This window comes from Ambystoma mexicanum, chromosome 12 (assembly GCF_040938575.1).
Source record: "Ambystoma mexicanum isolate Mex_15411 chromosome 12, UKY_AmexF1_1, whole genome shotgun sequence".
NCBI lineage: Eukaryota > Metazoa > Chordata > Amphibia > Caudata > Ambystomatidae > Ambystoma > Ambystoma mexicanum.
In genome coordinates, this window is record NC_090936.1 from 478,984,580 (window position 1) to 479,010,150 (window position 25,571).

Genomic DNA, 25,571 nt, shown 5'->3' on the forward strand with positions numbered 1-25,571 from the left:
CACAGAACACTTTCTAAATGCAACTTTCACAGAGAGGTTATTGGGCACACTTCTAAATCCAACTTTACAGAGTGGTTATTGGGAATACTTCTAAATTCATCTTTCACAGAGAGGCTATTAGGGACACTTCTAAATGCAACTTTCACAGAGAGGCTGTTGGGCACACTTCAAAATTCAACTTTCCATAGTGGCTATTGGGAATACTTCTAAATTCATCTTTCACAGAGAGGCTATTGGGGACACTTCTAAAATCAACTTTCACAGAACACTTTCTAAATGCAACTTTCCAGAGTGGCTATTCGGAACACTTCGAAATGCAACTTTCACAGAGAGGTTAATTGGGATCACCTCTAAATTCAACTTTCCAGAGTGGCTATTGGGAACACTTCTAAATGTAATTTTTACAGAACACTTTCTAATGCAACTTTCACAGAACACTTTTCTGAATGCAACTTTCACAGAGAGGCTATTGGGAGAACTTCTAAATACCACTTTCACAGAGAGGCTATTGGGCACCCTTTTAAATTCAGCTTTCCAGAGTGGCTATTGGGAACACTTCTAAATGCAACTTACGCAGAACACTTTCTAAATGCAATTTTCACAGAGAGGTTAATTGGGAACACTTCTAAATTCAACTTTCACAGAGAGGCTATTGGGAACAGTTCTAATTGCAGCTTTCACAGAGATGCTATCGGGAACACTTCTAAATGCAACTTTTACAGAACACTTTTCTAAATTCAACTTTCCAGAGTGGCTATTGGGAACACTTCAAATGCAATTTTCACAGAGAGGCTATTGGGAAGACTTCTAACAGCAACTTTCACAGAACACTTTCTAAATGCAACTTTCACAGAGAGGCTATTGGGCACACTTCTAAATCCAACTTTCCAGAGTGGTTATTGGGAATACTTCTAAATTCATCTTTCACAGAGAGGCTATTGGGGACACTTCTAAATGCAACTTTCACAGAGAGGCTATTGGGGACACTTCTAAATGCAACTTTCACAGAACACTTTCTAAATGCAACTTTCACAGAGAGGCCATGGGGCACACTTCTAAATTCAACTTTCCAGAGTGGCTATTTGGAACACTTCTAAATGCAACTTTCACAGAGAGGTTAATTGGGATCACTTCTAAATTCAACTTTCCAGAGTGGCTATTGGGAACACTTCAAAATGCAACTTTTACAGAACACTTTCTAAGTACAACTTTCACAGAGCACTTTTCTAAATGCAACTTTCACAGAGAGGCTATTGTGGACACTTCTAAAAGCAACTTTCACAGAACACTTTCTAAATGCAACTTTCCAGAGTGGCTATTCGGAACACTTCTAAATGCAACTTTTACAGACAGGTTAATTGGGATCATTTCTAAATTCAAGTTTCCAGAGTGGCTATTGGGAACACTTCAAAATGTAATTTTTACAGAACACTTTCTAAATGCAACTTTCACAGAACACTTTCCTAAATACAACTTTCACAGAGAGGCTATTGGGCACACTTCTAAATGCAACAATCACAGAGAGGCTATTGAGGACACTTCTAAATGCAACTTTCACAGAACACTTTTCTAAATGCAACTTTGACAGAGAGGTTAATTGGGCACACTTCTAAATTCAACTTTCCAAAGTGGCTATTGGGAACACTTATAAATGCAACTTTCACAGAGAGGTTCATTGGGATCACTTCTAAATTCATCTTTCCAGAGTGGCTATTGGGAACACTTCTAAATGCAACTTTCACAGAACACTTTTCTAAATGCAACTTTCACAGAGAGGTTAATTGGGATCACTTCTAAATTCAACTTTCCAGAGTGGCGATTGGGAACACTTCAAATGCAACTTTACATGTATAGAACACAGTTTCCGAATGTAAATATATTACAGATATAACGAGTTTACAGTGGCGATGCTTTGTCCCGCCTTTCCCACACTTACTTATTGTTGGCTTCTTGCTTCTCCTACGGATACCTGCAGATACTGTTTGGAGCCGTCTCTGTAGGAGCCGTCCTTTGCCTCAGGTCCTTAGCCGTAAGGGCTGCACGGGCAGAGGGCTGCTGTGGGAGGACTGCCAATAAGTGCAGATCTTCTTGTCAGGACCAATCAGGGGGGGGCGGGCTGGGAGGCGGGAGGGCTTGGGGAAGTAGGAAGAGGGAGTGGGGAGGAAAGGGGAGAGAACACAGTGGGCTCCGAGGGGCTTTGGCAACAAGAGCTGGCAACAAAATTTAGATTGAAATGGGCAGTACACGGACCTGGCGCAGACTCACCTGGGCACGGTCCAGGAAAAACAGACGGCCGGAGACTAGCGCAGGTTGCTAGACCCGGGAGTTGTGTGGTTTCAGCCAATGGGAGCATGGGGCGGGCTGGGAGGCAGGAGGGCTCGGGGAAGTAGGAAGAGGGAGCAGGGAGGAAAGGCGAGAGAACACAGGGGGCTCTGAGGGGCTTTGGCAACAAGAGCTGGCAACAAAATTTAGATTGAAATGGCCAGTACATGGACCTGGCGCACACTCACCTGGGCACGGTCAGGGAAAAAACAGACGGCCAGAGACTAGCGCAGGTTGTTAGACCCAGGAGTTGTGTGGATTCAGCCAATAGGAGCGCGGTGGCGGGCTGGGAGGCAGGAGGGCTCGGGGAAGTAGGAAGAGGGAGCGGGGAGGAAAGGGGAGAGAACACAGGGGGCTCTGAGGGGCTTTGGCAACAAGAGCTGGCAACAAAATCTTGATTGAAGTGGGCAGTACACGGACCTGGCACACACTCACCTGGGCACGGTCCAGGAAAAACAGACGGCCGGAGACTAGCGCAGGTTGCTAGACCCGGGAGTTGTGTGGATTCAGCCAATAGCAGCGCGGGGGCGGGCTGGGAGGTGGGAGGGCTTGGGGAAGTAGGAAGAAGGAGCGGGGAGGGAAGGGGAGAGAACACAGGGGGCTCCAAGGGGCTTTGGCAACAAGAGCTGGCAACAAAATTTAGATTGAAATGGGCAGTACACGGACCTGGCACACACTCACCTGGGCACGGTCCAGGAAAAACCTGGTAATGCTGCAACTGCAAGGAGCTGTGTGATTGTCTCTTTTAATTTCTAGTGGATGGCGCATGAAGCTGCATTGTATCATGACCCCATGTAAGGCTGAGTAGAGTTTCGGTTGGCGTTTCTGTGTGGTGTCAATTGGAAGTTGAAAGGGAGACCACAGACAATGACTACATATTGTAGGTCCCAAATTTGCTTCTTGGCTTGGCATACCCTGGCATAGCATAAACTTAGTCTAACATTGGTTAATATAGCCCGGCAGAACCAGACAGACATAACAATCCCTAAGAAAGAGTTTCAGCCCTCCTCCTGTGGGACCTGGGTCTAACCTGCCGGGCGTAACCGCCCTGGATGGCAGAGTTTTCACTCAAGCACTGTCACCATTAAAAAACAGTGCCGGTGCTTCCGTGAACAGATTCCTGTGAAGTCCCATGGGACTCCACAGGAATGGGGGCTTCCCAAAACCGCTGCCTTATATCCCGGGCCACCGGGACTGGAGGCACCAGGATATCAGGCGGCAGATTCGGTGTTACGAGGATGGCAGCATGCCACCGGTAGCCGGGTTACCGCCATCCTCGTAATGAAGCCCTCTGTGTTGCGACAAGCAAAGAATCTCACATATGTAATCACAATGTCCCCATCTGATATAGCGAAGCACCACTTCTGTACAACTGAACAACACTTGTGAAATGTAACTTGTTTAGGGTTCACACATACCACAATTATTGCATGCAAATACAGTTTTCATCATCATTGCCCACTGGATCGACACACAAGTTCAGCCATACCATCTTAAAATTGATTCAAACAATTCTTCTCTCAGTGTACAAATGTATGGAAAGTCTCAGTGTGTTGTTATGCTGCTAAGTAACAAGTCCAGGCCACAATTTCCCTGTTGGTTCAGGCACCCACACATTTGCGACTGTGGGCTATTCTGTCGAGGGTAGCACCTTTGGTTTTTTGTTATACACCATTTTAGTGATAAGCATTCTACATCTGTATACCTGTGATAAACTCGGTGGAAACATAGCAAATGTCCCCATTGTTGTTTATAGAAGATATGTACATGTACTGTGCAGAAAATATTCATACCTGTAGTTTGTGTTCATGCATGTAGATGTGCTGTGCATGAATCTGCAAGTAGAAATGTTGGAGAGTTTACTAGTAGTTGCTGTAGGTGCTTTGCAGTCACAGCCCAATGTAATGTGTATGATTATATATTGCTCTGATGACCCATGGGCATTAATGTACTGTTGCCACAGAACATTATCCAAACCCACTGTAACAGACACTTTAATTGAACACAAATTGAAAGATTTAAATATTGTGAAAATACATGTTTTTTTAAAGACAATTGTATTTTCAGACCTAAGGTAAATATGAGGGTCAATCTGAATAAATGGGCCTTAAGAAGCAAAGTTTTCCCCTCAACTGAGTTTATCTTAAAAGCAGGTCTAGTTAGACAATGCGTAGTTCGGATATCAATGTTCCGGCAGGCTGTTATGACTTGATTTGGATTGTAAGATATTCCAGAGTTTTCATTTCGACGATAAACTTGAGAGTTAGTGTAGCCAGCTTAAATAGAAAGTGAATAGCATCTGGAAGCCAGTGCAGTTTTTTAGAGAATGGGAGTTATGTAAGAAGAAAAGGGGCATTGCCCACTGTTTGGGCCATTTTACTTTGGACTACTTGAAGCTGTTAGATGGATGTTTTCATGTAGCCCTTATACATGGCATTACAGTAGTCAATTTTATAATCAGTAACAACTCTGGTTTTGTTGGCCAAGTGATTGTCTTCAAGGTAGGCTTGAATTTGTTTAAATAGGCAGGCATAGTATTTTGTTTCCTTAATGCTTGTCACTTAATAGTATTGTTGCTTTGGAGCCATCGAGTGAGCTAACTGATATAAACATGTTCTCACAACATATGCACTCCCTCCAATCTTGATAGGTAAAATGTAACTTTGGTTATGTGTGCTATCTTTTGAGATTCACCAGGTTCATACATTCAGGTATAATGCACAGTGGTATTTGGTGAATGTTAATGGCATTCGCAAGCAAGGGCGATACTGCTCATCCAGGCTCAGGGCAGTGCGTACCTCTAGTAAATCAAATTTTGTTTTGTCTTAACTGTGCAAGTTTACAATTTATTTATTCTTTTTTTTTTAAAGCAACAGTTTGAGAAACTCAAAATGTATACTGATTTATAAAGTTTCTTCATAGTTATTGTGCCGCCTAATACTGAGTGCTAGAGGTAGAAATGTAAGAAGACACACAGGTATCATATATATAGCGTGGCATGTTCAGTTCTTTGTATAAACATCACAAATAGATACATGAAATTATGTTTTTTCACATGCACAGATTGATGTTATATTATCCAATAGCATATAATACATTAACTTGTAAATGCCCCGTGAAGGTCACTATGCACTTGTTTTTTATTTCATGTTTCACTTTCTTTCCTTTAAAATCTCTCACCTGTGTCAAACACATGTCAGATGTAAACTAAATTTCCCTATTAAGTCAAATCAAACATAAATGATCACATATATCTATATCTACAAATATGTGTTATTTTTGCCACAGGAATGTGATCCTCAGATAAATTGTAGTTTAATGAATGAAGAAGTGAACTGAACATTTGTAGATTATAATTATGCAGTTTGTTTTTAGATGTGCACATTTTCTTTTGCATATATAAAGAACACAAAATTCACCCTTCATTCCTCGGTCAAGTTAAACAAGAAAGATCAATTTCTTTTTTTAGAATTTCTTGACAGAAGCATATCATAATTTGGATGTGTTTTTTTCTAAATTGCAAACTGCGTATTGACAAAAAAGTGACAATATAATACCAACAGAGCAAAAAGTGAAAGAACATACACATATTATAGGTTGGAGATTATTCAAGCTTGTCTTACGCATATATAGATCTAAAGTAAATGGTTCATTTATTTTCTTTTTTTAATGTAAATACATCGTAATTGGCATTAGGAATCCATACATATGTGCCAATCTGAGGGTCTCTAGGGGTTGGCATAAAGAAATAGAGTATCCAATTCCCATATTCCAGATTTGGTCATACCAAAATGTACGTCTCTTGGATTTTGCTTTTTGCAATGTCCTAATTGTTCTAAGGGGATTGCGCCACATACATCGAGCTAGGGACACATTGTTAACATATGTGTTATTTCCGCACTTCCATTAGCACAGTTCTATCACTCTCCACACATCAAGTCTTATTAATGTATGACATTGTTTTGTGTAGTGAGGGCTTTTTGTAAAGTAGGTTCTAGCTACTGACTTCTGAAAGCCTCACTATTCATGTTGTGTCCTTTCATACTTTTAATAAAACAATGGGTGTCTTATAGGAGATCTTTATGAAAATGCTTGTCATTCAGTGTTTCAGAAATAGTTTATAGCTAATGTTTTTATCAAACACCATGTTTATAGCTGTGTCAAAGAGTGTGTTGTCTTCTGTTTTTTTTATTAAAAAGTTTGAGAAATCATTTATGTAAGGCCATCAAATAACAAAACAATCAAATTTAAGTTTTGGACCTGTCCATCCTCAATCAGCTGCTGTGTATGACTTTGGACCCTTCTAACTTCCCCCCACATTCCCAAAAGCTACTGATAAGGCGTTAAAGCTGCCAGAAAGATTTCTAAGCACACATATGGTTAGTGACCTTCATAAATAAAGTTAAGGAGGCATATGCTGGCCAACAATATCAGATAATTACCCATTTTTAATTGTTCACATGTTTACCTAAAAATACTTTGCAGGCTAAAACTCAGCATTTTGGAGCAATAATGTTTCCCTATGAAATACATGTATTTCATAGGGAAAAATTATTGCTCCAAAATGCTGAGTTTTTGCCCAAAGCTATGAGGGGTAAGTGCTTTATGACATTTTAGACTGTCAGTAAAAAGCAGCATTCAGATCAAGCTGGACGGTGAGCTGCTTGCAGTTTCACTAAAAATAAAAGACCTCCAACCCTCACTTTCAAAGAACTACGTTGGTGGCTATGGTAATGATGCCTTTGCCTTGGTTTATTGGCAAAGGTTTATTTTAGGTTGAATTGTCTGTACTTTGCTTATGTGTGACTTAATGGAAAAGTAAGAGAAATGCATTATGAATGGCCACTTGGGGCAATGTTATTGTGTTCTGTGCATTGGTGAATATATTGGTACACACACTAGGGGTATGAATAGATGATTATCCCACCCTGGCTTCTTGTAGGTTGTATGATCAGCTCAGGGGCAACATGCTCACCTTGGAAGCAAGACGACACCGAGCAACATAGGTTCAATCCCCGGGTCCACGCTTAGAAACCTCTGGGTATTAAGTGCGTTATAAATAACCTATCATATCATATATCACAGCATAGTCCTGTCACCACAGACGTCTCCTGCTTAGTCCAGCAAGACATGTCATTCTCTTCATCTTGTACAAGTAACTATAAAATTCCCATGGATACCAACAATTGGGGCCCTTAATCCTTTTGAATGTTGCAAGTCTCCCAAGAGTTGAGTGGACATTTTTTAAGGATTGTGTCTTATAGAGGGGCTGTTTTGCTGGCTCTCCTTCACAGAGGTGAGTCCACTGCCCCACTGTGTTGTAGTAGACCTTTTTCATGGTTGATTTTCCTTGCTTGTGTAGATGCAATAATGTTAGTTTGTGGTGGCTTTGCTTATTTGGGTTTACGCTCTTAGTTGGGTATTGGAGATGCTACTGAAGTTTGAATATCCATTTGGACAAGTAGCTTTCAATCTGCCATCTCATGGAGTTCTACAGAGAGAGTGGCCTATTTCATGTATGTTAGCAATAGCTTTGTTTTGATGTGTGTACGTTTGTCCTTTTGGGAACACACTTCCAGGCAGTGGTCCTTTTTATAGGTGCTATCAGCCGTAGCCCCTGCAGTTTTGAAATATTGTGGTGGTTATTTGGTCTTCGGTCTGACTATGGAACTATCCATGGCTTGATCCTGAGAGATCTTGGAGAGTTTTCCTACATGTGGTTTGGACCACTATGAAAAGTATAGATTCTTGTGAGACTTAGGATTTAGATACAGGTTTAGGTAAGGGGAGAATTCCTCGAGATTGTAAGAAGGATCTGAACCAGTCAAGACTTTGATTGAAGGTTCCAATTAAATGTATTAACCGTGGTAATATAATTTGCTGAGCAACTGTGTGGAACATGGATTCCCAAATCCAGCAATTTTCGAAAAGCTGCCATTTGTAGGTTTTCTTGTATGCCTAGGAGTGTGGCTTGCAAGCAAGACTACAACTTACCTAAGAATGTGCATGTTGTTTACTGTTTCATTGCTCGTAATCAAAATTGGTGTGGTGCTAATGAACAAGTATACAAAAAAGGTAGCAGACGCCCCTCTCTAGAAAGAACATGGCATGATAACCTGTTCTGTGTTTTTTTCAAACTTTGAGTATCCGCAGCCAACGCTTTAAGCTCACTGTACTTTTCACAAAGGAGGAATATCAATTTGCATATCAGTCTTTGTCCCACCCTCAAGGGCAGTCCAGTACTGAAATGCCAGGCAAACCTCCTTTGAAAAAGAGTACCACAGCAACCCCATTGATGTGTTTCAGCCTTGTTGGGCCTCATCAGTGAGGTGGAGCTGTGCCTCTCTGAGCACAGTGAGCAAGGGGTCCACGTCTGGATTCCCCCAGGTAACTTAGGGTGACCAACCCCAAGTTCCCTGCAAAATTACAAAAAAGGTACCAGGTGCGCCTCTCTAGAAAGAACATGGCATGATAACCTGTTCTGTGGTTTGCTGTATCAATGGGATTTATTGATGATTTTTAACAATGAGCCTTTCTAATTGGAAGGACAGGGGGCTACGCAGAAGCCTTCAGCTTCCATAACTCCTAATCCATGACCTTTCACAAGTCACGCTGTGGGATGACGGATGCTGCAGACTTGGTCTACTTATGTAGGTTTCAACACTTGTTTGCAGAATTTGGTTTATTCTCTGAGATTTCTCATGCTCAGTCCTGAGAAGCACTTTGTTTTCTTAGTTTTTTACTGTGCCTTCATGTATAATATTAAGCGTCAGAAGAGAAGCCTGCAGAGACAAGGTGCCTAATAGGTGTGTCTCGCTACACCCCGGCGAGAGGCGTCGAAGAAGCTATCACCATCCATGCCTGTGACATGTCTCTTCCGTGATGGTGTCACAAAAAGACAGACATTTGTGCAATAATCTAAACAGCTTGGATGCTAAATAAATCAATCTCCCCTGCCTTCATACACCACTATGGCTTGCAATGCTGCTCTCATTCTATCAACTCTTGATGAGATGATTTTTTCCCTACTCTCCTTTTACCGGATCCTCGAACACTGCGTTGAACGAAGATTAGTTTTTGCTCAGTTGGAGATCGACATCTCATCTCAAAAACCTTCAGAGCAATTAGATGATGCCATGCTGAGCACTGACGGCCAATCGTGTTCAGTGCTCTGGCCAATCCTGATCACGGCTCTCGCTGCGATAGTAAAGTCAGGCTCCATTTCTCGGCATCCCCTGCCCTGTCCTGTCCTTGGTTCCCTTCTTTCCTTTTCTTATTCTCTATTTTTCTTCTTTGCCCTAAGTTTTCTCCTTGTCCCCTTCTATCCCTTGCTTTCCCTTTCCTACTCCCGTTCTTCCTCTCTTCCTTTCTCATCCCACCTCTGGCTTTTCTCTTGGCGATGTTGTGCGGCTAGCGGGAGTGCCACATCCCATGCCATTTGATCTCCCGCTGCCTAACATGGCACACTGTGACCCTGATTTACAAAGGAAACGATGCCAAGTGTTTCATGTGATGAGGCATCTCTATGTAACGCTCTTCCTACTATGCGTTCTGATGCTGCTACTGGAGCAATTCTGCCACCATGCCACCCCTTTCCTGATCTGCCCTAGAATGCCTCTGTGTCCAGTGGTCAGGGACTCCTGGCCCTTTTCCAGTGGGGTTTTAACTTCTTGGCCAATGCATGGCACCCCTGATGACATCAGTAAGGGGGAAACGGTCTTTATGAAAAACTTGAGACTGCAGCATGCAAACAGTGAGTGATTTGTAAAATGCATCACAATCCTGTTTAATCGTATACATTGTAAAGCAGTCCACCGGGATACAAGCTGCAACCTAGGGGATGGCAAATGCTCTTTTTCCATTTATCTTCCCGTTTCTTCTCTTGCTCCTTTCAATTTCTTGTTTTTAATCTCTTTTAGACTCTCGTTCTTTATCTACCATTCTTTATTTTCAGTTTCTACTCCCATAGCTCCTTCTGTCTCCTGTCCCATTTTCACCTTTTCTAGCTTTCTCTTAGGTTCACCCACCTTTACCAAATGCGCCCATTTAGTTCAGTTGGACCTTTAAGTGTCCTACTCTCAGCCTTTCTCTTCTCCCCCCTCACTCCCTGTTCTTTCCTTTCTTCCGTTTTCCTTTCTCCGATTCTCTCCTCTATTCTTCCTTTAGTTTTCTAGTACATATGATATATAATATGATAAGTCATTCATAACGCGCCTGTAAACAAGTGTTTCTATGCGCGATGAGACAAGGAAGGGAAGACAAGGGAAGAACAAGACAAGTGATCTTACTATGCCTTGTGTCATTCAGATCGTGGGAGAATGAGAAGTGCAAGGGGAAAGGGGGGGAAGTGCCAGGAAGAGGGAAGGGGAAACAGGGCAGAAATGCTCTAAGTGCAGCTTAGGGCAGCGCGGCTCTGGGTAAGTTCGGGACAGGGCAGTGCGGCTCTGGGTAAGTGCAAGGAGATGTGGTCTTTCTTGTGACAACAGCCTATCCTATTGGTTTGGGTCTTGGAACATTTTTCATATGGCTGCATATGTTGCTTGTAGATTTTTTGTGGGGTCCCGCGGATCCCTCACTTCTTAGTCTTTGAATATGGGCACATTACAGCCCCCTGATCCTCCCTAACCCAAGGAAAGTTTGGGAGGATAACAGAAGGGTGTCATATGTTCCTACAATGGTAAAACCTTTCGAGGACATAAAGCCGGGTCTCTGGTCTGCATGTTGGGGCTTGGAAAAAGTAGAAGTCGGTGCTTCAGTCAAAGCAACAAATTTACCTGACTGCAGGCCATGGGCAGTAACTCGTGGATCCACAATGGCTGCCAAGCCTAGTGGCAACTTTGTGAGGTTTGACAGGGCCAGGGGCATGTCTCAAGGACAGGCCCTGGCCATTGGCTCGTCGACCTACTTGGTGGTAAAATTCCCAATGGGTCTGGCAGTTTTGGGATTCTGGGAATTCCCAATGGGTCTGGCAGTTTTGGGATTCTGGGAATTCCCAATGGGTCTGGCAGTTTTGGGATTCTGGGAATTCCCAATGGGTCTGGCAGTTTTGGGATTCTGGGATTGGGATACTTGATTCTTCCACTGATGGTGGCAGACAGCTCCAGTTTCATTTTCCCACTCTCCCATCGTCAGTCTCTCAACACCATTGCACATCCATGAAGGGCTGTCAGGTAGGGCTGACAAGACAAATAACTCCCCTCATGTTCCTGGAAAGGATTGTGGGATTCAGGCCTGTTTGACTGAGAGAGAAATGAAAAATGTAGGACCCTATTTCTTCTTATTTACTATGAGGAGTCGTACGCTGAGGCCCAAACATACCGTTTATAAATTATGTGCCCAAGGGGGCCTGCAGGGACCTTTTAGCAACAGGAAAAGAATGGCATTTGTCCTATTTTCATCATACTCAGAGGGAAGCCGGGCAAGACCTGGGTCCCGTAGGCCGGATTTGCAATGTTTGTTTCAGTGAGACATGCTCCCATTGCCATGCCCGAAAATCAGTAGAACGACACGTTCCATAAATGCACCTTTGTTTCTACTTTTCTCATGTTAATATTTACTGCCTCATCACGAGTTTGGTGATAACCCTTAAATGCAGCGGTAACGCTATTACCGATGCATATAAGGGTCTGTCAAATCACGGGTTTGGCAGGATTTACCCCCAACTTTTAGCTGGGGTAAATCCACTGTGAATTTGCCAATTTTTGGCATTATTACCGCATGGTAATACCACCGACGGTAGTAGCGCCAAAAATTCCCCATTGGGCCGAATGGTGAATGGGGAATTCCCGAATAGGCCCAATGGGAAATGGGGAATTACTGTTCCACCAAACCTGTGATCTGGCACTAATAGCGCTGGGGGGTTTGCGGTAACGCTAATAGCCTCAGCAGTATCCTGGCGGTATTACCGCCAGGACACCGCCCAACTCGTGATGAGGCCGCTAGTATTATTCAGCTCAATCTTTGTCCTGGTCAAGGCTCCCAAAGTTCTCTGTTCTCTCATTGTCTCTCTCCCTTTCTTTGTTTTCCTCCAGGCTCTCCATTTCCCAGTTTACACCTCATGGCCACTGTCACCCACTTCCCATGTCCTTTTCCTTCTCCTGCCTTTCTCCTCATTTTACTGCATGACATAAACTACCTCTTTTTTCTTCCTCCTACCTTGTAACCTTCTTTGGGCATGCATTCTGTCCCGTAGAATCTCTTTTGGCATCCTCTCCATTCACTCTGAAGACCACTCTCAATAATATCCCCCCATTCCCTCGCTTTCCCCTTCTCCTTCTTGCCTTTTCATTTGCCCCTCTCTCCAAACACTGCTAGGCCCAAAGTGCCCAAAATATCTCAAGTCAGAAACCCAACCAGCTCTTCCTACAAACACATACATTCAGAGTCCTTGCAAAGGAACCCCTCAAAGTCAGCCACTTAGTCTATAGATTGTTCTGGTCCCCTCTTTCTCTCCTCTCCTCTATTGTACATTTGTGCATTTAGTTTTAGTTCATAAACATTTTAACTTTAGAGAGCTGTATTATACATGGGGAGCTCACTGAGTTGTTCTGAATAGTGCATGGCTTGGCAACCATCCAAATAGTAAAATCCAGTATTTCATATCCAGGATGAATCTCTAAAATAAAACACTTTATTTCATGAATTTCAGTTGACACTAAGTGCATATTTTGCTCATTCTGAAACTTTGCCTTGACATTGCTATTCAGTGGTCAAAAGGACCATGTTTAATCCTGAAGGTTACAGCAGGGTCAGGTCACTCCCTAGGCAGCGGTGTGAGAAGACAAACACACATACAGCAGGAAAGCCATCTGGAGAAGGTCATCTGGAGAAGGTCACCTAGAGAAGGTCACCTGGACAGTCCAAGTGAACAATGCTCAAAGGATGGGAGGACCCTCCACACAAGTGCAGTTATAGATAGAGGAATCAGGATGATGCCAGGCTATCAGATACTTTTGAGAAATTGTCGATGTGCCCAGATGTGGATGTCAAGATGGTGTATCTCCTAATATGTTATTAATACACGATTAAATATTTGATCAGGAACTTTTGTGACGGTTTGCTTGTCTGAGTTTCAGTGTTGATGACTTGGACTGTGTAATGCAGGTTTCTGTGCCCTTAGCTTTGCATAAAAATTCACTGGCAATAGCATCATCTCGCAGCCCTCAACATGAAGTCAAACTCTGTATGATCAAACAAGGTTTTGGTGTCCAGTGCAGCTCCAACATCCATGAGATAGTGCCATTTTCTTCTACCATCCTTCTGACTTCTCTGTCAATGTCTCCTCTTTTTTTCCCCATCCCCTTTCTCTTACTATGTCTTGCATTTCTATTACTCCTAATGGGGTTTTGTGGTCCTTTCATCTCTGTTTCCCATTTCCCTTCCTTCTCTCAATAAGAACGATATGGTTTTATACAGCACTTCATGCCATATTTCTACTGCTTCTAAGCACTGTAATCGAAGGCGGTATTATTACCCAAATGAATGGTGCTCAATTTAGCAATCTCTTTAGAATGAATATCTGTGCTGGCTCTTCCATGTTTAGAACCTCTGACTGCCAGTTTCTCGACAAGCACAGAACTCGCTGATCTGCCGTTCCAACAGAAATCAAATCCTTGATTTTTTTTTTTATTTCTCTTGCTCTCTCAATACCTTTTTCCTACATCTTTCTTGTATTTTCACTCCTGTCTCAAACGTTCTACTTGTGTATGTGTTATTTCCTATATTGCATTGGGGTCCATTTCTTCTCTCATCCTTTCTTCACTCTTTCTGAGTTATCTATGACTTTCCTTCTTTCTCCTTTCATCCCTTTAATAGATACATTTCTCCTCTTCTTTATGTCTTTTTGCTCCCTTGTCTTTCTCTCCATTTCCCCTTATTTTTCTCTCGTTTTAATGGAAGTGTATCAATTTGGTGAATAGTACTGTGCTTAGTTTTGTTTGTTATGTTCCCTTCTCGCTATAAAATGGTGCCACCTCGCAAAGTCTCATTGTCAGCACTGCAGGAAATCTACTGTTCTCAGGCACACCTACGCTACTGCCGCGTCCCCCTTTCTCCTTCTCTGTTGTCTTCATGGATGAAGGGTGGACTGTTATGACATAGAGTGGGGCTTGTGCTTCTAATGGCTGCCATTGCTTTGAGTGGGGTTGCTGGGTTTCACCTCTGGAATTGAAACCAGGAAGGGGATGCCTGGTGTCAGTGCAATGTCCTGAAGATTGCGTTGCCTGATTCTTTGTTTTGTTTTCAGCTATCCCTCTAGGTATTGTTGTCATGAGAGGAGACTGTGACCTAGAGACCTGCCGAATGTACGTGGATCGCCTTCAGGAGGTGAGTTGAAATATCAAAGCCTTTATTAAGAAATCATTTTCAGTGACTTTGAGATGTGCGCAAAAAGTGGCTTATTCTCTGGACATTAGATGCACCGGCGGAAGCTACAGATTGGCATACAGGGCCCCCAAGAAATAAGAGTGCTAGGGTAGTGTCCCTTCATGGTAGATCATTAGGGGGTGTTGGTTTTGGGGTATTGTATCTTCACTGGGGATCTCTAAGGAAGGTGAGTATTGGTGCATGGCCCCTACAGGAGGACCGCCATTGATTGTGGTTACCAAAGCAGTTCCCTTTAATGATGGAGTCTACAGTGCAGTTGTACTATTGCGCGATCCCTTCCTTGGATTGGCCAGTGAATACCAGCACAATAACCCTTCGTGGAACAACATATACATTCTGGTACTGGTTCCCTTCAGTGGGAAACTCAAACGCATGGGTGCTGATGACCAATCCCTTATTTGTAGAGTTTCTGTGAATATAAGTGCTGCTGGCACATGTGTATGAGGGATCTCCATGGATTGCTCATAGTGGTAATTCGTTGTTTTTTGGGGCGGGGGGGTCCTACACTGAATGCTGGCATTGGTGTCAGACTTCTTTGTAATCAGCAAATTGCATTTCTGTACACATGTTTGTGCAATCCATATGCCAGTGTCATATTCTTGGGTGCCTCCGGTCATGCACCTAAGAGTCTAGTGCCTCTCCACAACCACTGCAGCATAATACAGCCATGCACCCAAAGATTTGGCCAGTGGCCAAAACCCACGCACATATGGCAGCCACCTGAGGCTCTGTCCACTTGGCAGAATGTTCCTCTGTGGTTTTGAAGGTCCATAAAAATGATTTCCCGTAAACAAATTAAATCCTTTGGACCATAGATGATGTTACGAACTTTTACCTCTTACTGAGTCAAAATCCCCTTCAAGGTGTTTTTGGCGCTTATTCATGGCTCATCGCTAACACATTGCAAGAGAAGTCACGGCTCTACATTTATTACCAACAAGCTGCCATGATAATAAACGACAGTGTTATATCTAAGACACGACTGAGCCAAAGCCTAGGGTTGTGCTTGCGATTAGTGAACACTCCTATGCACCACTGACCCAATTCCTGGCACAGCATAAGGGGACAATCTTACCTCTTACTGAGTACTATCTGAATGCCCCAGTATTGGGTCGGATCTACGTGATCACATTGCATCCATGACTGCGAATGTGATTACACCAAATTTTTTACTACGAATTTCTGAAAAAATAAATGTGGGCGGAGACCCCTGCACCCCCCCCCCCCCACTGCCTCCCCCTTTAATGAATACCCCAACCCCTGTCTATATTTTTGCATACATTAGTTGGACCAGATTCTATGAAATGGTACTCGCAATAATGGTCTGCGATGTAATGGGGTGATCCAATGGGTCAGTATGCGCTTTTTCTTTGGGCCCAGTATGGGGGACCCGTAATGGGCGTCTGACTGAGAATTAACTAATGCTTGCCTTAGAACAAATACTGACCAAATGGCTAGAATTGTCTAAAGGGACTCTCCAAATCAAAAGTTATTATTTATTTATGTATGTATTTATATTGCGCCGGAGCGCATAGGCATCAGGGCGTGACAACAACAAAAAAGAAATCCTCCAATTATACAGTGCAGCAGGCATACAATACATAGAACCATTTAGTCCATAGAGGAGAAACAGTGAAGACACAGCAGTAGTGATCCCATCCAGTTATTCACTTGGACATGCAAATAGCAGCCCTACTAATGTACCACATCCAACACCAATTTCATGTCAGAAGATGCTTTGCAAAGATCCACACACAGGGCCAAATAAGAAAGCCAGTTCCTTCTGCCACACCCCGCCAATATACGGCCTCATTACACGGTAGGCGGTAAGGGATTACCGGCACCGGTAAGGGCACTGGTGCCGGTAACCCCTTACCGCCCTACTACGAGGTCCTTTAGCGTTAAGGGACTACAGAGCTAATAACGGTACCGCAAATTGCAGTACCGTTATTAGCTACTTCCCCATTCCCATTGAGCCCTATGGGGTCTCAAATGGAATGGGGAATGGTTCCCGGAATGGTGACTTACCGGGTCCTCCAAGGTCGGAATGACCCAGTAAGTCCCTATTCAGGGAACATGGACCCGGAATGCGGTAAGGGGGTAGCCATGGCGCTAATAGCGCCATGGCTACCGCTACCGTGTAATAAGGCCCTTTGTCTTTCTGGGAACACCACTGGTCAAACTTAATTATTTTAATCATTTTAACATAGGACATTCTCACTACGCCCGGACCGGTCTATTAAATGTACTGCATGGTGTTAGGATACACTATTGTCTCTACCAGGTATTGGTGCTATGCCACAGCATGGTATTAGGGGGTCTGACCCAGTAATAACCTACTGTACGGTACAGTGTTGGGGGACAATTACTTCTTGCATGTCTTGGACCAATTCCACAGCATAATGTTAGGGGACATTTACCTCTGGACTTTATTGTCCCAATTCTAATGCACAGTGTTAGGGCACAGCGTTCTTGCCCCAATTCCACAGCATAGGAACGCAATATGTTCATGTTGTGGGTACTTTTCCCACTGATCCAGTACAGTAATGATACCATGGTAGAATCATCTGATTTACCCTCTGCTGTGAGTTTGTCACCCTCCTTGGTGTGAGGCATGCTTGCGTAGTGTTGCTCAAGAGGTGAACAAGTTAGTGCTCCAGTTGTAGTATCTGTGTCCTCCAGGTGTTCTACTCCAGATACTGTGAATTTAGATCTTACTCCAAGCATACTTGACGTGGACACGGTACCCATTAAACATGTTGTTCTATAAGACTATTGTAAAGCACTCTAACATTGCTCAAGGGCAAACAGAACAATGAAACTGCTGTATGTGTGCTGCCACTGTCATTTCTTCTCTCTCTCCTCTGCTCCATTAGGACCTGCATTCTGTGACCACTGCCGTGAACAAAGCCCACTGTCAGGTATAGTAAAAGCTATTACTTCGCTCTGACCTTTTGAATTGCTCAAAGCACACCCTTTCCACAAGTCCCTTCTTGGTCCTCTGGAGATTCTGATTCAGCTATAACCTGGGAAGTATTGACTCGAGTGCAATGCGAACTATTGCAGAAACCCAAAGAGCAAAGCAAGGCGATGGTCACTGTGATGGGACTTTCTCCTACATTGAGCGCTATTCTGTCAGGGAGAGGGGTACACAACTGAGAGGAGACGTCTGCATGAACAGGGTGAGAACTTGGTGTTGATTTGCAATGCATCTGATACCAAGGTGTGAGCATACATCACCTTGGGGCAGGCACTGTGACAGGTAGGGGGTGGCAGGTACATCTTGCATAGGAATAATGTATATATAGGCCATAAAAGAGAAAATTATACTATGGAGGGAATGTCTGTAGAAAAGATATTCTATTTCCAGCTGATTTTTCTGTCTCTGGAGGATAGCTCAAGGGCAACGTGCTCGCCTTGGAAGCAAGACGACATGGAGCGACACAGGCTCGACACAGGCTCGATCCCCGGGTCTGCACTTAGAAACCTCTGGGTATTAAGCACGTTATAAATAAACAATCATATGAAGAATCAATATTAATCAGTGATCTGACTCCAACAGGTTGCCATTGTTTATTTCTAAAGAAAGGGAAGATATCATAAGATCTTTTGGGAGATGGATGATTTGTTACGGTCAGTGTGGAGGGCATTCCTTTAATCTAGGGAGGAGGAATTTTGAGCACTGAAAATGAAGGGAGTAGACTTTTTTGTTGATGCAGGGAACCTGCGGTTATTGCACTGATTCTGAGCTTGACCAATACCACTGTCCTCTTTTTCACTTGGATGTCACTATGTGTACACACATTTCCATCCAAATATGGGGGAGTCCTTCATGTTATAAAATTAATATAGTCTCAAAAAACATCTTTCAGCAACTGTGGCTTCTGGGAGATATCAGGTAATATTATCCCCATAGATAATGTCGCCATACACATAGTCGCCGGGAAACGGCATAGGCAATATTATTTATGGGGACAATATGTAGGGTAAATGGGAGCGGGGATTGGGGGGCGTCTCCCGCTGCCCTTTAAAAAAAATGAGGGAGTTGAGGGGGTGTTCCCCGCAGGTTCCAAATGGTAATATTGCTGCAAAAAAAGGCGCCATTCTTGTATGGTGACATTTTTGCAGGGATATTATCACATGGAACCTTCTGGGAGGGCTGTTCCATTTTCTGATCCAACATGACAGACTCACCCATCTCCTGGCAGTCACTGTCCCTCGTGAACTGTTGTAATGGTATGTCCTGCCGACCCTAATGGCCCACAAGTATGTCGCCTCGAGCATCTTCAGTCTCTGTTGCTTTCACAACACCCCCCTTTCTCTCATGGCTTTGCCTTGCCCAGCTGTCAAAGAAAGATATAGTTTATGATATCTCCCAAGTCTTTCTCCTTACATGGCAACCAGATGTCACATCCGCTTGTCCACCATCACTAGCGCCAAATAAAGGCAGCTAAGGGGGAGATCTCTCATGTTCAAGGCTCTTACTAACTTTGGGCGGCTTGGCATCATAATGACCTGAAGCCAATTTAGAACATGGGCTGTGTGATGCGAACACCAATACCAAGGCTGGCAATGTGAATTGGTGCCAATACCGTTTGAGAAATCTGAGGGGGGCGAGAAAACAGCACCGTTGCCAAATAAAACCCTTGTAAATAAATAAAATCAAACACATGAATAAATAGACAAGTGTGGAGGCTTTTCTTCATTTAAGTAAGGAAACCAAGCGAGGATCAAAATAGCTGCTGGAAAAAGGTAGCCTTGCTTGGTCATTTGGGCACTCAATGGTTGGCCACTGCCAACGCCTGTCATTTAAAGTTCAATGGAAGGGCATTAATCTTCGGTAGCTGAGTCTAGGATGTGGGGAGGGTCTCTGCCTAGAGAGAGTGCACCCTAAATCCAAGCAATACATTTTGGTAACCCCTTGCACTCCATTCAAGATGAACTGCCTCAACAAATGTTCAAACCATGTTAATGTAAATCATTAAATGTATACATTACTATTGAATACATTTTAAATGTACAATAACCATTCTTTATATATCATACACTTAAATCATATAAAATATCATAGTTGGAAAATATGCAATTGAACATTTGTTTTCTTAGTATATTCTTTGTAAATAAAAAGCATTCTGTTATCACAGATTTAGGGGCTGATTCATGGAATTATTTGCGCCAAAAAACAGGGATTTGTGTGCCATTCTGCCCGCAAATCCCTGTTTAACAAATGGGGATTTGTGGGCAGAATGACGCACAAATCCCTGTTTTTCAGCGCAAATAATTCCATGAATCAGCCCCATAATCATCATTCATCATTTTCAAAAGTAAACCAACACAAACATTAAATTATACATTTGAGTTTCTGATTTCAACAGAAAGAACATGATAATTACTCTAAGAACAACAATTCTATACATTGATATACTATGTTGTGATAACGTCTATGAAGGATCAATAATATTGAGGTCTAAAATGTACTCTATCACTGACCTCCCTTTGTTGTATACACTGTAGATTGAATTCTTTTGTCTTTCAGATTATCATTTTGTTCTGAAATACAAATTGCATTTAAATTATACTAGCGCTGAATGTTTGCCACCAATAGAAACAGATATTTTCCAGGCTAGCTCTTGCTACTTACTAGTAACTTTCTGGTCAGCCTATATAATCTAGTTTCTGGAAATCGATCATTATTGATGGAAAATGTCTGTTCACAAAGGTATTCAATCTACAATGAGCCTCATTACGAGTTTGCCGGGTTGCCGCCGAACTCGTAACACTGTTCCGCCACCTGATATACCCTGGTGCCACCAGGACATTACAAGTCCCGGCGGCCCACAATGTCAGGCACTGAAAAGTGTTGGTTCTCATTCCCGTGGGGTTCCATAGGACTCAATGGGAATGGGGATATGGAAGCACCGACACCGTCGGACCTGCCGGGAGCAACAGTCCCTGCAGGCATAGCTGTAGTCTGGCGGTCCGGAAAGGGTGCCGGTACGTTGCTACCGGCACCCTTATTTCCAGACCGCCATGCTTATAATGAGGCACATTTTGCTACTTGATAACTACTTCATGACCTCATTCTTAAGTCGGGTTTCTAAAAACAATATATAACTTTATTAAGAAGACAATTTTATATCAGTGTGATTGACAAGGATTAATAGACTCGCAATGAATAGTTACATTTGCGCTCGTCTTATTCTCCACCCTTTTGTATTAAACTGATGCTTTCTTGTTATATAGGACACACTACTCCACTTGAGCAGCGCCCAACATGGGCAATCGCTACGGCAGCTGAATCAACAGCCAGCAAATGTCTCCCTGATAGATGCACTGGCAAAAAAACGTGGCCTTATTGAGAAAGTGTTTATGTGCTGGGGTGCTTTATTAGGGTAACATACTTAAAATAAGTGGTTTGATGTGACTTCAAAATAGGTTCTTCCCCAGTATCATGTTCGGAAAACCAATTTGTTTAAACTCGGGGTAAATGTAACTGTCTGCTTGGTGGGGCACGCAAAAAATCACGGTAGACCGGAAATGACTTAATGAAACTACTTGTAATGTGTTGCCCGTCCTCGCTGATGGTTCATCCCGGACGCCATATTCTGTGGGTATCCTTGTGATGAATGCATTGCTGGAAACCCCTTGATAGAAAGTTAAATATTCTGAGTTCAAATGGGACTGCCATACATGTTCAATTTTCTGTTGTTTAAGTTGTTATAGATGTCCATCATTTTGGAGCAGCACTCGTGGGTTATGTTAATCATTAGCTCACACGTGTTACCATGAAGACACGATGCTTGCCAAGTGTGTGTTATTCACAAGGCCTCAGATGCAAAGGTAGCGCAGCTAGGAGCAAGTCTTTCCCTTCGCAAAGCTTCGATCCCTCTGAATAGTACAAGAAACAGTGCAGGTCCCATTCCAAGTCCATGCATCCTGGATTCATTGCTTCTAATGTCCTGCTCCAAACAACTTGCCTGATTTCAATGTCCTCCTCCTTTTGGTAAAGGAACTCGTTCCAAAATTGCAAACTGCATCTGTTTAAACAAAGGATGTCTTTCATTGAAGTGTGAAGCAGTTGGTGATACCAGATTATGAAGTTGGACACACTGGCCCTCATTACGACCCTGGCGTTGGACCATGGTTCTAACAGCTAATAGCACCATGGTCCATGCCGGTAACTTACCGACTCCGCCATGGCGGAATGGGGAATTACCGCCCCATTCCGAGGTTGGCGGGGTGGTAATTCCCCATGCCGCCATGGCCCTTCCCCATTCCCATTTTTGCCCCCATAGGGCTCAATGGGAATTGGGAAGGCGCTAAGTACGGTGCCGCAAATTGCGGCACCGTACTTAGCACCAAGGTCCCTTTGCGGGTTGGTTTTTAACGCCTGCAAAAACCAGGCGTTAAAATCTCCAACCCGCAAAGGGACCTAGTAATCAGGCGTTAAGGGGTTAACGGCGCTGCCACCTTTTACGGCGCCGTTAACCCCTTAACGCCAGGGTTGTAATGAGGGCAACTGACCTTTGCATACGGCTTGCCACGCCCACATATAAGATAACACATGGGCTTCAAATTCTAGATATAACTTGCGTAGTGTCACATGTTGATGTGTGCTGTAAATGGATCAGTTTACCTGTGCATGTGTTATTCATCATATCGGGCCTCATTACGACCCTGGCGGAGTGGGTTTACGCCAGCGGTATTCGCGGCGGACCCGTCCGCCCTACTACGAGTTCCCGTAGCGCCATGGAGCGTTTTCCGCCTGGTTTTTCCGGGCGGAGAAATCCATGGCGCTACGGGACCTTGTTGTTAATTACGCCACCGTATTTTACGGTGGCGTAATTAACGCCTTCCCCACTCCCATTATACCCTATGGGGCAAAAATGGGAATGGGGAAGGGTAAAATGGGGAATGGGGATTTACCGCCCCGCCAACCTCGGAATGGGGCGGTAAATCCGCCAACCCCCATGGCGCTATCGGCAGCTTTCCGCCGTGCTCCATGGTGCATTTGGCACCACGATTTCCGCCAGGGTCGTAATGAGGCCCATCGTCTTTAATGGTTTAATGGTGTTTTGGCAGGGTTGACAGTTTTTGCAAGGCATTGCGCCCTTGAACTAACCTGTCTGTGTTGGTCTCCCAGCTTTAACTAACATATCTCTCGCTCCCTGATCTTTTCTCTAGGCGAATATTGGTAAATCGCCAGGGATGTCCTTTAACCTTGAATCCTGTTCAAAGATGTTCCCATTTTTCTAAACCTTTTTTCTGATTGTTGCACGGTGTGTGGATTGGGTTATCGCGTGTTTGATGTCCTGTGTTTCTCTTCCTCGTATCACAGTTCAGTTCTAGGTATTCCTGACAACCTAATGCCATGCTCTACCCACTCATTCCTCAGTGTAACCTCGTTCTCTGAATGTAACCTGAAGACGTGAGTCGCGTGTCTCTGAGATTATCCACTGGTAACATGTGAATTGGCTGAAAGGAATGCCTATAATGGCGTTAGCTGGATGGAAGCTTGGTGCACGGAGGAGGCTATTCCTACCATGCTAGGACCATGCTAGGAGGAGGCTATTCCTACCATGCTAGGAGGGGGCTATTCCTATCATGCTAGGAGGAGGCTATTCCTATCATGCTAGGAGGGGGCTATTCCTATCATGCTAGGAGGAGGCTATTCCTATCATGCTAGGAGGAGGCTATTCCTATCGTGCTAGGATGGGGCTATTCATATCATGCTATCATGCTAGGAGGAAGCTATTCCTACCATGCTAGGAGGAGGCTATTCCTACCATGCTAGGAGGAGGCTATTCCTATAATGCTAGGAGGAGGCTATTCCTATCATGCTAGGAGGAGGCTATTCCTATCATGCTAGGAGGGGGCGATTCCTATCATGCTAGGAGGGGGCGATTCCTGCCATGCTAGGAGGAGGCTATTCCTACCATTTTAGGAGGAGGCTATTCCTATCATGCTAGGTGGGGGCTATCCCTACCATGCTAGGAAGAAGCTATTCCTACCATGCTAGGAGGAGGCTATTACTATCATGCTAGGAGGGGGATATTCCTATCATGCTAGGAGGAGGCTATTACTATCATGCTAGGATGGGGCTATTCATATCATGCTATCATGCTAGGAGGAGGCTATTCCTATCATGCTAGGAGGGGGCTATTCCTACCATGCTAGGAGGAGGCTATTCCTACCATTTTAGGAGGAGGCTATTCCTATCATGCTAGGTGGGGGCTATCCCTATCATGCTAGGAGGAAGCTATTCTTACCATGCTAGGAGGAGGCTATTACTATAATGCTAGGAGGGGGATATTCCTATCATGCTAGGAGGAGGCTATTACTATTGCTAGAATGGGGCTATTCATATCATGCTATCATGCCAGGAGGAGGCTATTCCTACCATGCTAGGTGGAGGCTATTCCTACCATGATAGGAGGAGGCTATTCCTATCATGCTAGGAGGGGGCTATTCCTACCATGCTAGGAGGAGGCTATTCCTACCATTCTAGGAGGAGGCTATTCCTATCATGCTAGGTGGGGGCTATTCCTATCATGCTAAGAGGGACTATTCCTACCATGCTAGGAGGAGGCTATTGCTATCATGCTAGGGGGCTATTCCTATCATGCTAGGAGGAGGCTATTCCTATCAGTCGCTTATTAGAACACCGTTGTTTGCATCTTGTTATCTGTATATATAATTCTTCATCCAAAAAACAAATCTTTTCTGTACTGTACTCCATAGTACATTTATTATTGGTTGTATATTGGGGTAAATAAATATTTAAAGAGGTATTTAAATAGCTTTATAGAACCAGCCCGAGAGCTGTACTGTGAGTTATGGGCCCTAAAGACTGAATTGAAGGCCAGAGCGCAGTATGAACCTTTAGCAAGGTATAACGGCCCAACCCAAAGGTGAGGTCCCAGGGCGAGGTCTTTACATCTATTAGAACCAATGGCCAAGTACAAAAAAAGGTTTTCATTTGAAAATATATATTTTTTTATTATTATTTGCTTTTTTTCTTGTGGTCTTGAATATTCCATGTGGAACATTTTGGTTTAAAAAGAAAATGAACACATAATGTGACAAATAACTATAAAACGAAAAAAGGATTGGATTTGTGGAAACATGTATTTTTCACATGAACCACTAGAGGGGGGTGAAGCACTGTTAGTGAACGGCTTTGATAAAAAAATAAAGCAATGCTAAAATGTGATGAGCTGGAAGAAAATTCAAAGCTGCACCATCACGCATGGCCTGTAGAATGACAAACAATACAATAACACATTACATACACTTTATCATCTGCAATAAACGGTGTATATCTGAGCAAAAACACATTTCCTTTCTTTTTCTTGTGAATTGGTCCCACTACTGTCTGTGCACTCTGAAGAGAGTGAGAAGCGACCCGGCACTATGCAAACGCATAATACATGGAAGTGCTGGTTTCGTTTTCTTTGGCTAAGTGAGGTCACTCTGCAGGTGTTACCATGTCAACAACACAAGGCCAGCCCTTCTGCTGCTGGGGTTTGCAAGTGGTAAATAGCAACGAATGGGGCTGGAAATCCAATATAGTTTGCTATTTCCCCTGCGAAATATAACATTATTACTACAAAGGAGGGGAAACACAAGTGCAACATGGGAATATGAAATATGAAGCATTACAAATGATTTCTTAGTTTAAAATCTGAGTAATGTATTGTTAGCGCCCTTTTTTGCTGGTGCATTGCTAGCGTGACTAGATCTTCCAAACCAAACAACAAGACATTTTTGCAAAATTAAACACAGAAAAGGCACCTCATAAATTGAGCTCTAAAATATGTCCAATGGCCAATCAGATTGGCTAAGGCCACAAAATGGCGGGTGTA

At 43.5% G+C, this 25,571-nt stretch overlaps 1 protein-coding gene across 6 annotated transcripts in view; it reads left to right on the forward strand.

The window, feature by feature from the left end:
- Nucleotides 1-25,571, forward strand: part of DGKI (diacylglycerol kinase iota) — a 1,316,934-nt gene that overhangs the window by 954,220 nt on the left and 337,143 nt on the right. For all 6 annotated transcript variants that reach the window (XM_069628758.1, XM_069628759.1, XM_069628760.1 and 3 more), the window contains 2 exons: nucleotides 14,567-14,646; nucleotides 17,583-17,627. In XM_069628758.1, coding sequence (XP_069484859.1) covers nucleotides 14,567-14,646; nucleotides 17,583-17,627 — 125 coding nt within the window. The remainder of the gene's footprint in view (nucleotides 1-14,566; nucleotides 14,647-17,582; nucleotides 17,628-25,571) is intronic.